Genomic DNA, 12,342 nt, shown 5'->3' on the forward strand with positions numbered 1-12,342 from the left:
TCTATCTCTATCACTAACTTGTTTCCCAAAGGAAGGATGAAACTGAAGAAAAAAGTGCTTTTATTGTTGGAGGAAGATAGGTTGGCACAGGCATCATTTCTGGGAGAATGGGTAGAGGAGAATCAAATTTAAGGACCTGAATCACTTGCCTTATAGAAGGCCTGAATGAGTAATCTGGATGAACACACCAAAGTCCAACAACCACTAAACGCTTCATTTGCTTCTCATCAAATTCTCCACATAACTTTGGGTCAGCTGCTTCAAGTAACCTTCCCAATCCATATAGCTTCCAAACCCACTCAACTAGAGTTATTTGACCCTCCTCAGCTTCTAGTTCAACTGATTTTCTTCCACTAGTTATCTCCAATAACACAACCCCAAAGCTGTATATATCAGATTCCTTAGTAGCCTTTCCTGAAGTGAAATATTCAGGAGCAATATAGCCCCTCGTCCCAGCTATATGTGTCGTTTGTGACCCTTTCTCATGGTCCACTAGCCTAGCCAAACCGAAATCACCAAGCTTAGCATTGAAACTTGAATCCAGCATTATGTTGCTTGATTTAATATCCCTGTGAATCACACACTGCTCCCATTCTTCTTGTAAGTAAAGCAATGCTGAAGCCAAGCCCAAAGCTATATTATACCTCACTATCCAAGTTAAGAAGCTTTTCACTTCATACAGATGAGAGTCTAAGCTTCCATTTGGCATGAACTCATATACGAGGATAAAGTCATTCTTCTCATGACACCACCCAATAAGTTGTACTAAATTCCTATGTCTCAATTGGCTTATTACCTTCACTTCTGTCACGTACTCCTTCATTCCCTGTCTAGACTCTCTTGATATTCTTTTGATAGCAACATAGGACTTTATGTCTTTCAAATAACCTTTATACACACCACCAAAGCCACCTTGCCCCAGCTTCTCAGACTCGGAAAATTTGTTTGTAGCACTTGCTAGCTCATTATAGGAAAAGCTCTTAGGTCCAGTGCCCTTTGGGAATACATCACCCATATTGAGATTAAAAACTAACTCTTTTTTTCTACCTCTACTCCTCTTCCACAATAAAGTAAAAATCAGCCCTGACAAACTCAAAACCAGGCCTAGACCAATTCCAAGCCCTACCCTCAATTCTATTTTCTTTCCTTTTTCAGGCATAAGATAGGAATCTGGTGGGACTGCTTCTGGTTTTATCTCATTTGTGTTCTCATCACTTTGTAGATTTGAACTAAATGACCATGATCTCAATGTATGCACCTCATACAATTTCCCTGTTGCAGCAGAAAAACCAAGAATAACCCTCCCTGGTAAGTGATCTCTCAAATCAACCTTGTATGAAACGTATTCTTCAAGTGGTTTACTATCATTGTACATTGTGAATGAAACGCTCAAATTTAGAGTACTTGAATTGTACTTAATGCTGCAATTATAAACATTCCAAATTTGAACATCTGTCAACCATGACTTAGTTATGTTGGACTTCATAGAGTTGAAATTCAAACCTACATGAGTGCCACCTGGAGGGTCCCATAGTTTGTTGTGGAAGGTGTCAAACTCCACTGCTACAAACGGGTGTTGAGTTGAATTCAATACTTGTTCGCCATCCACAAGTCCAAGACCACCTCCTTCTTTAATATCCTTTAGAAGTGGGAGATTAGGATCAGCCAGGAAGAATGACATTCCATCTCCATAGTAACTCTTTTCTGAAAAAATAACAAAGGAAAATTTGGTAGTGAAATCAGCAAGCTTTCCAGACTTCATATCCCAGAGGAGCATCTGTTCATAACTTGTGACTCTCCCAACACTGTAATTGTTGTTTTGGTCTATGGTGTTGGACGTGACTTGGATAGCTCCCTTTAGAATAGAAGCATCCCCTTCCCATTTTACATCACCATTCTTAAAGTTGGGGTAATAAAATGATAGTGAGTTTGCAAGAGGGATTATTTGGAGGATAAAAATTGTTATCATTGCATGACAGAAAAGAATTGGATTATGAACAATATTATGCCACCAAGCCATCTATAAGTGAGGAATGCTAGTTCAATATTTTGTGTTGGAACACTTTCATATATGGAAGACTTAACATACATTGAGTTTTATGTTTTCATGTACATGATTATATTTTTTCTTATTTAATTGAATTCCAAACTGTGATGATAGTCCTATTCTAGATTTTATAGTTGTCTTAATTGCATCAAGTTCCATCACGGCTTACCTTGATATATAGATTGAGCGATAACTACAATGTTTTTGTCGATGGTGATACACGTCAGTTTGTGACTTAAGCTAAAAGTTCCATACAGGAACATGAAGCCGAAATTTCTGTACCTTATCATTTCTATCCTTTAGTTTTTTGTTTTGTGTTGATTTTAGGATTATATGATGATCTTTATTCTTAAATTAGTACATGAATCAAATTTGGACGGCATTGTTGGAATTTGTGAAGTACAAAAATTTGAGCCAGCATAACTTGGGATCTTCACCATCAAAGGAACAACACTTCATTTATCTTTTTCAATTATTACGATCCATGGGAGGAAACTTCTCCACAAACAAATGATAGAAAAATAAGAAGAAAAAAAAATCAACATACCCATTAGCTAAAAAATTAGCTTACACATACTTATTTGTAGAAATTATGAGAATTAGATTACAAATCTATTTTTATATTCATGTATAAACTAATTTTATCTCACGGAAAATTTGATTTTTTTATTTTTATTTTCTGATTTAGAATTGTTTATAGAGAAGTTTTTCTCTTAAATAGAGAGATAAAGTGTTGGAATTCAAATTATTTGTTGAAAATGAATAAGTTAATTGAAATATAAGCTAGAGATACTTATAAATCTATTATCTTAAATTATTTGGTTGAATGTTGTTTTATCTTATGCTATTTGGTAGAATATTGATGGTGTATTATATGATAGATTCGTGACTTTTTTGTGTTTTCTCGAATATGATATGAATATGATTCGATGTTTCTAGATAAAGATTCTCCCATGCTTTTCTTCCTCGAATTTTCCAACATAAAACTATTGTTGTTGTTGCATTGCCGAGCCTTTAGGATTTTTGACGGCAAAGGACTTGCTTAACTTGATGATCCGTGAAATCTGTTAAAGGGTTATAATTAGGTGACGAAAAAATTGTAGAGGAAGGTAGCAGTGACCTTGTGACTAAGGCAAATGCTCCCTGCACCCAACCATTTTCAACCATTTTTAACCTGCACCTAACATATTTTTTTAATTTCCAAAAATGCTCTTAATTCCGGAAATAAAAATCCGGAATTGAAAATAATATATTTCGGAAAAATAAATCCGGAAGTAATTATTAAGTTTCGAAAATAAAAATCCGGAAACAAAAATTAAAATTCTATTTCGGACAAAAAAATTTGGAATTGAAAAATAATACATTCTGAAAAAAAAATCCGCAAAAGAAATAATTGTGTTTTGGAAATGAAAATCCGGAAACAAAAATAAAAAATCCATTCTGGATAAAAAAATCTGTAATATAAAATTTCGTTCCAGAAAAGAATATCCGGAACACATATTTCGGAAATTTTTTTTAAGGACAGTTTCGTCTTTTCCGCTGGGATCGGGTGCAGTGATATGGTGCAGGAAGCAATTGCCTGTGACTAACATTAACCAAGTATTTAATGGGCTGAAAGAAAGTTATATAATCTGGCTGCTTCTTCCTGCACCTCCATACTTCTTGTGCCACCCCCATATGTTTTTTATATTCCAAAAATATCCTTTTTAATATTCTGGATTACATAATTCGGAAGTCTTTTTCTAGATCCAAAATTAGCTCCGGATTATGTAATCTGGAAGCCTTTTGTGATTAGCTTCCGAATTACATAATCCGAAAGTCTTTTCTATACATAAGATTAGCTTTCTAATTATGTAATCCGAAAGTTTTTTTTTTAGATGTGTGATTAGCTTCTGGATTACATAATTCGGAAGTCTTTTCTAGATATGAGATTGACTTTCGGATTATGTAATCTGGAATATATCCAGATTACATAATCCATAGGCTTATTTCAAATGCAAAAAAAGTTCTGGATTTTATAAATCTCAAGAACACTTCCAGATCCAAAAACAGATTCTGGATTATGTATGAAGGTGGCACAAAAAAGAAGAAAATGGTATTTTTACATTTAGTACGGGGGTGGGAGAAGAAGGTATGGAGGTGTAGGAAGAAAGAGTCATATAATCTTTACATGTCCTCCACCTTATCAAATTCAACATGCACCTTATCATTTTCTAAATTTTCTAAAATTATCTTTTATTTTGAAATTGAAAATTAGGAACTCAAAAAATATAATTCAAAAGTTAAAATTTTGTTCCAAAAAAGAGAAAATCTGAAAAGCAAAAAATATATTTCAAAAAAAAAATCTGGAACAAAAAATCTGAAAATACATTCTGAAAAAGAATTTTTTATATTTAAAAATGTGTTTTGGAGATCCGAATTTGAAAATGTATTTCATAAAAAAAATTGAAACAAAAAATCTGAAAATGTATTTTAGAAAAAAATTCTAGAAATCAAAAATATGTTTCGAAAATTTAAGTCCAAAAATATATTTTTGAAAAAGGGTTATGGAAATATCTTTTTTTATTCATACTCTCTTTTCATGTAAGGTCATCTTCGTCATTTTAATGGAAGATTGAGTGCAGGTTGAAATTCATATGGTGCAGGAAGAATTTGCCTCTCTACATTGGAAGGTAAGGCCCAGCCCATTGGAAAGACTAGCCTGAGCAATAATGATAAAGAAACTAGTTTTGTGTTATACCAGTTGGATTTCAAGGGTATAAGTGATTACATTATTCATCTTCACTTAACATTTTGCAACATATACATATACAAATACAATGAAATATGAAAAATATTAATTTGACAAGTGGATAAGGCACCAGTTTACAATCTTTCAAAAAATTTATAATATTTGATTTAAAAATTAATAAATTCATTTTTCAAATCGTTTCCATCAATTACTCATTTACAATATTTAATTATTTTATGCATACTGTTTTTTAATTATTATTGTGTATTTATTTTTAGTAGAAATTGAAAAGTTTTTTAGAGTATTAAATAATAATTTGTTGAGTGTCATATCTATTTACTCTCTTATAATTATTGATGTATGTTTCAATATTTGAATTTTTTTTTTAAAAATATTAAATTTATTTTTGCATCAATTACCCTTTTAAAGTATTTAGTTTTTTTATTGTATCGTGTTTTTCATTATTATTATTATTATTATTACACGAAATCTCTCTTACTCAAACGCTCAAACAATAAAACTCTTAAAGGATATAAAGATAAAATTTCTACTTGCTCTATTTCGCTCAAAATTTCATCTTATGATTTATGTGCTAGACAACATTTGTTGAATCATATATGTTAGAAATATAGGTTAAATTTAAGAGGCGAGTGATTGAACTTATCAAGATATCTCAAACTTTTTGAAGAATAATGACCAAAATCATTTGAATCAATTCAATTTGGGAATTTAAAAGAATTTTAGCTTTTGGTGATATTTTATTCAAGATTCTTTAAATTCCAAAATAATAGAAATATGAATATGCACAATAGAAAAATAATTATGATAGCAAGAGAAAAACATGGAAAACGATATTAGTTCTCCCTATCTAGATGGCTACATCCAATTATTTTATCACCTTGATTAGGTCATCCACTATTTTCAAGTTTTACAAGAATTTCTCAAGAAAACAAGAAGACATGCAACACAAGATATTCTATCACCTCTTATGAAACTTTATCAAAAACTAACTAAAATCTCAAACCCTATAAAATCTCTTACAACCTCTTAGCATCCCAAATCGAGATTACACAACTCAATAAATGAAAAGAATACTAGTTCACCATCACTAGAAGGTCAAATATAGTTCTTTAATCACTCTAATTAGGCTAATGCATTATTTTTCAATTATTGCAATAAACCACTCAAGAAAATAAGAAAAACATGCAACACAAGATTTTGAACACTACAAGATCTCTTATCACCACTTATGAAACTTTATCACAAGCTAACTAATAAGTGTCAATGTGTAGTTTTTATGATTGAGAAAATTGAACACTTTGGAACTTAATTGTTTATTAATGTAAGAAAATTATCCCAATCTGAGAATTATTGAATCTGATTATATATTTTTTGAACCAAGAAACAAATGAAGAAATTTAATCTCAATTTTTGTGTAAATTGCAGATGAATATGAAGCATTGAAAGAATGTATTCAAGCTGGCATTGAAAGAAAAAAAAAAGTAAAAACTGAATTGGATCACAAGAAGATTTAGCTCAAGCTAAAACTGTCCAGAGTTGATTAAAGGTGCAGTACAATTTTAGCCCAGGCTAGAATTGCTAGCTCAAGCTAAAACTGTGTAGAGTTGATTAAAGGTGCAGTACTGATCTAGCTCAGGCTAGAATCGCTAGCTCAAGCTAAAAATGTACCGAAAGATCTAGCTTAAGCTAAAACAGACTAGCTTGAGCTAAAGTTGATTATATAAATTTTGAAACACAACTCAGAACTAGTGGTGGAAAATAGATTAGGTTTTTTAGAGAGAGACTAGTGAGAGAAAGAGAAGAAACCTCTATTCTTAGGAGAAGAACTTGCTCAGATCAGCCCTTCTTATGCAATCCAGATCAAGAATGAAGATTGGAGGAGCTGTCATGAGTGGCTAAGTTCTTTCTAACTTGGGATTGAATGTAATTTATCTTGATCAAATGTATTCTTGGTGATATATATATATATATATATATATATATATATATATATATATATATATAAAATTCTCTTTTCTACTTGTTCTTGGTATTTTCGTTTTATGCTTATTGCTTGATTATGTCTGATCAATAGAGTCTTGATTTTGATCCTTAAATTTAACTGGAAAGTACCTTTAAGGATATGAAATAAACGAAAATACTTGATAACTTGTAATGCTAGGAATAGATTCCAGGTTATTGATTGCATGATAATTCTGTTCCTAAAGCTGGATGATTTGTTAAATATCTGAGGAATCAGTGTTTGAGAAATTATCTTATGAATTTCATCTGTGAGGAATCAAGATGAATGACTTTAAATTAAGCATCAAGAATAAGTAGTTTTGAGTATTATATATTGTATTATTCAAAATACAGATGATTGAGATAAACGCAATTCAATCCTAAGTATCTTTCTCTATATTTGATAAGTTGGTTTTGTTACGTCCTGAATCAAACCCTAACTCTCCGAAGTGTTTGTGAAATCTTTAATTTGGTTATGAACAAAGTCACAAAATTATTTTCTATACTTAATGAGTTTTAAAACAGAACATCTTAATTAGAATTGTTCCCTGTGGGTTCGACATTCGTACTTTAAGGAGTAATATATTACAGTTGATTCGGTACACTTGCCGAGAAAAATCATCAAGTTTTTGGCGTCGTTGCCGGGGAACAATTTCTTTTAAGAATTTCTAAAGTATAACTCATTGAGTATTGTGAATATTCTGTTTTCTTTGTGAATATACAATGGTTTATATCTTATTCTTTTATCATGTGCTAATCCTTGCTTGAGTTGTCTTAGATACATGTTATTGAGAGGACAGGTTCCTGAAGATCAATTGGAATTTGATCCAGAAATTGAGAAGACAGCTAGAAAAAATCAGATTAAGAAGAGAGAAGAAAAGAAGAAGCAAGGACAAGAAAAAGGAGAATCTTCCAACACTCTCAACTCACACAATCAAACAGAGTTCCAAATGGCTGAAAATAGACAAAATCCACCTAGAAGGACATTGGGAGACTATGCTATGCAACAAGGACCAAGGCATTTCTCCAGCATAGCCATACCTCCTGCCACCAAATCATTAGAAATGAAGCCAGCTTTTCTTAGCTTAATCAGCACTCATCAATTCACTGGAATGGATCATGAAGACCCTTATACTCATTTATCCACATTCTACGAGTTGGTTGGGACCATGGGCTTCAAGGAAAATGATATTGAATTTGTTTATCTGCGTCTATTTCCTTTCTCACTTGCAGGCAAAGAAAAAGAATGGTTAAAGTCGCATCCAAATCAGAGTCTAAGTAGCTGGAATGATGTAGAAGAGAAATTCCTACACAGATTCTTCCCACTCTCTCGATACATCAAGGCTAAGTCTGATATCTCCACATTCAGGCAAGGGCCAGAAGAACCTTTTTGTGAAGCTTGGGAACGCTTTAAAGTGATGTTAAGAAGATTTCTTAATCATGGCTTTGAGGATATTGCTCAGTTGAACATATTCCACAATGGTTTGAGGCCTGATACTAAAATGATCTTGGATGCTGCAGCAGGAGGTACAATGATGAGTGTTGATGCAGAACAAGCTACAAGAATCATTGATGCCTTAGCCTCAACAGATTACCAAGCTCAACATGATAGATATTCAGTGCAAAAGAAAGGGGTGTTGGATCTTAGTACTTCAGATGCAATTTTAGCACAAAACAAGATTTTGACTCAACAAATTGAGGCATTAACCAAGCAAATGACAAAACTGCCTCAACAATTACATGCAGTAAATTCTCCTTCAATTCAGAATCAAGCTTTGAAGTGTGATTTTTGTGGGGGAGATCATCTCAATGGCCAATGCTCTTACCAAAATCCATCAGAGGAAGAGGTGCAGTATATGAATAATCAAGGAAGGCAAGGTGGCTTTGCATATAATTATCCAAATAACATGGCTCAAGGATGGAGGAATAATCCAAATCAAGGATTGGGGTGGAAGCAAGAGGCTGGATCATCTAACAGACAAGTCCCTTATCAGCAGCAACCACATTATCCTTCCGTTCATGAGAGAACATCCAAATTGGAGGATACTTTTGAGAAATTCATGCAAGCCTCTCTATCTAATCAGAAAAATACTGAAGCATCAATAAGAAATTTAGAGACACAGGTGGGGCAGCTGGCTAAACAGTTAGCTGATAATCAAGGAAGTCAATTTTCAGCAAATACACAAACCAATCCCAAAGAGCATTGCAAGTCTATCACCACTAGAAGTGGGAAAGTTATAGGAAAAGGAATTGGAGATAATTTAGTTGTTGAGGAAGAGGTTTTGAGTGAGAGAGAAAATGAAAAAGAACAGAGTGAGTGTGAGGGAGGAGAAAGAAGGAATAAGGAAGATGTTGTAGATATTAGAGAAAAAATAGAAAAAAATGAAAAAAGTGAGAAACAAGAGAGGAGTGTTCCTATCAAAGATGTACCTTACCCACATGCTCCTACAAAGAAAGACAAAGAAAGACAATTTGCAAGATTCATGGATATTCTCAAAAGACTGCAAATTAACATTCCTTTTACTGAAGCTTTAGAGCAGATGCCTACATATGCTAAATTCATGAAGGAATTATTGACAAAGAAAAGAAAGTTCAATGACCAGGAAATAGTTGAATTGGAAGCTGGATGCAGTGCTATAATTCAAAAATCATTACCACAGAAATCTAGAGATCCTGGGAGTTTCACTTTGCTAGTTACCATAGGAAATCTCACTGTTAGAAAGGCATTATTGGATCTTGGAGCTAGTATTAATTTGATGCCTTCATCAATGCTGAAGAAAATTGGAGATGTAGAAGTCAAACCAACAAGAATGACTTTGCAGTTGGCTGATAGATCAATCAAATATCCACATGGAATAGTTGATGATTTATTGGTAAAGGTAGATAAATTTCTATTCCCAGTAGATTTTGTTGTAATGGATATTGAAGAAGATGTTGAAGTACCTTTGATATTGGGAAGACCATTCATGAAAACTGCCAAAGTTATAATTGATGTAGACAAAGGAAAATTGAAGGTTTGTGTTCTAGATGAAGAAGTAAGCTTTAATGTTTTTGAAGCAAAGAAGTATTCAAATGGTCATAAAGAGTGTTTTAGAGTGGATATGAATATTGTTGAACCTTCAATGATGTTAATCAGGCGTCAAGATATATGACGTTAAACGAGCGCTTGCTGGGAGGCAACCCAGTGTTTTGTTTTGAAATGTGTCTTTAATTTTTGTTTTGAAATGTGTCTTTAATTTTTTATTTGATTTAGTAGTATGTTTTAATATTTGATGTCTTTAAAACAAGTTTGATATGTGAAATGGTCATGTAGGTTTGAAATGTTAGGTGAAATGAATAGATGGAAGAAAGCTTAGAAAGGTTTGAAACTTTTGGCAAAGACAAAATGAAAATTTTCAAGAAAATTTCATTGCAGGGTAATTTTAGCTTAAGCTAGAACTTTTAGCCTAAGCTAGTTATGTAGAAAAAGAAGAAAAAAATTTGTTCTGCAACTTTCGCCTGAGCTAAAATGAGCTAGCTTGAGCTAGAGTAAATCTGTTGCTCTCTGCCAAACTTTAGCCTGAGCTAAAATGAGCTAGCTTGAGCTAAAGCAAATCTGTTGCTCTCTGCCAAATTTTAGCCTGAGCTAAAATGAGCTAGCTTGAGCTAGAGCAAATCTGTTGCTCTCTGCCCAATTTTAGCCTGAGCTAAGAAGATCTAGCCTGAGCTAGTGGGTTTTCTAAAAAAAAAAAAAAAAAAAAAATCTGCAGCATTTTATAAAAATCGCATTTTAAAAAAACCTGCACCCTAATACAGTTTCAGAAGCGCCCTCTGTAATAAAAAAAATCCCAAAGTTTCCATCTACATTGTCATTGTCAAGGTAAGTAATTACTCTTCTCCTTAATCATTTTCATTCAATCTGACTGCTGGAATTTCTGTTGGTTCCATTTCACAGTCCAGACATGCGTGTTTCTATTTCCATTTCACAGTTTCGTTTTTTAAATTGAAAGATTCAATCTTTTTTAAATTTCAATGTCTTGATGTTGAATAGGATTGTGGAATGGGATAATCAAAGTTAAGTACGGTTTTCATGGATTAAATACCAAAAATTATGCAGTACTAGTCTCTAAATGCCATTCTATATCATGCTTACCAAGTGTTTGTTAAAATGTCAATCAAATAAAACACTTTGGTTTGAGAAATGCTTATTCTTACATGTGCAGAAAAATGAGTCATACCAAATCCACAACTGGTATTAAATAATCTGTCATTGACACCCACTGAATTTCATGATTATCTATCTTGGCCTGGGGACAGGCACAATTTTTCAGGGGAGGCAGGAGCATATGGAGTTGGGACTAGAGTTGAAGATACACCAGAAATGGCAACTGAACCAACTGGAGCAGCAACAAATGATGAACATTCAAGTTCAGAATGATGATGTTGGCACAGAGCGGAACAAAATCACAAGAGGAGATTGATACTTCTCATGCACAATGAACAGAAAACTGGTTTTATCTTTTTGTTTAACTTTACTTTCAGTTTAATTTAGTAAGTTGACTTTAGTAGTTTGATTTAATATTTCTTACTTTAGATTTTGTTGATGACAAGCTTAAGTTAGTAAAATGGTTGATGTTTGCATATTTTGTGAAGTGAAATCTTGTATATAGATAGATGATGGTATAATTTTTTGGAAAAAGAAATCAAACCATAGTTCTAAATTAGAACAACCAAATGGATTGATCAGGGACTTAATTTGAAAAAGAATTTGTGGCTGGAACCATCACTCAAATTGAGAAAGGATATTAATGTGTAAAAGTTGGAACAAGGTAAATAGTTGAAAGCAATGTCTGAGAACAAATGAGGAATTGAATTTAGCCAACCAAGTGAGAGTGTGAAACCTTTAAACAGTTTGAGAGACTTTCACTAGTGAAGAGTTAATTGAGGTTGCCTAATTTTCTAGTCAATTTGCATCACAAAATCAAATATGGAGAGGATTGAGGCATGTTTAATAGAGTGGAGGTGAGAAAACTCAGAACCAAACAACTAACCTTTGCAATATATGATGAAATGTGCAGAAAAATAACCCTTTTTGAGCCAAATTTGTTTTATTGCACCCTAGCTTCTGATATACATATATTGTCCTACCTTGTGGTATGCTAAGAAAAGGAGAGCATAGGTGCAATTCAAATTTCTATAATTAAAAGAATTGGGTTTGGTGTGGCTGCTGGGATTTTGAGAATGAAAAAAAAAAAAAAAAGGAAATGACAAAATTATCCAAATTCTCATTCTCTTTTCTAAAAAAAAAAGAAAAAAAAAAGAGAAAAAGAAAAGCAAAGGGGGATTACAAGAATATAAAAAGAAGCAATGTGAATGAATCTTATGGAAGGGATAATGGATAACACAATTAGAAAGTGAATTGCAAATATGCTAATCTTTTGTTAAGTGTGCATTTTGTTATCCTGGAAAAACCAAATTTTCTTTGTAACCCAGCCTCATTACAACCTGAAAAGACCTCAAGATCTATGTTTGTAAAAGTGTTTGTAATCAACTGGAAATGAAG

The 12,342-nt window shown here is 32.8% G+C and overlaps 1 protein-coding gene across 1 annotated transcript; it reads right to left on the reverse strand.

The window, feature by feature from the left end:
- LOC137809749 (L-type lectin-domain containing receptor kinase IX.1-like) lies at window positions 1-2,020 on the reverse strand. Its single transcript, XM_068610834.1, has one exon. The coding sequence runs from the start codon at window positions 2,018-2,020 to the stop codon at window positions 14-16; it is 2,007 nt and encodes a 668-aa protein (XP_068466935.1). The 3' UTR covers window positions 1-13.
- Between the last annotated feature and the right edge of the window lie 10,322 nt (window positions 2,021-12,342).

This window comes from Phaseolus vulgaris, chromosome 2 (genome assembly GCF_000499845.2).
Source record: "Phaseolus vulgaris cultivar G19833 chromosome 2, P. vulgaris v2.0, whole genome shotgun sequence".
Taxonomy (NCBI): Eukaryota; Viridiplantae; Streptophyta; class Magnoliopsida; order Fabales; family Fabaceae; genus Phaseolus; species Phaseolus vulgaris.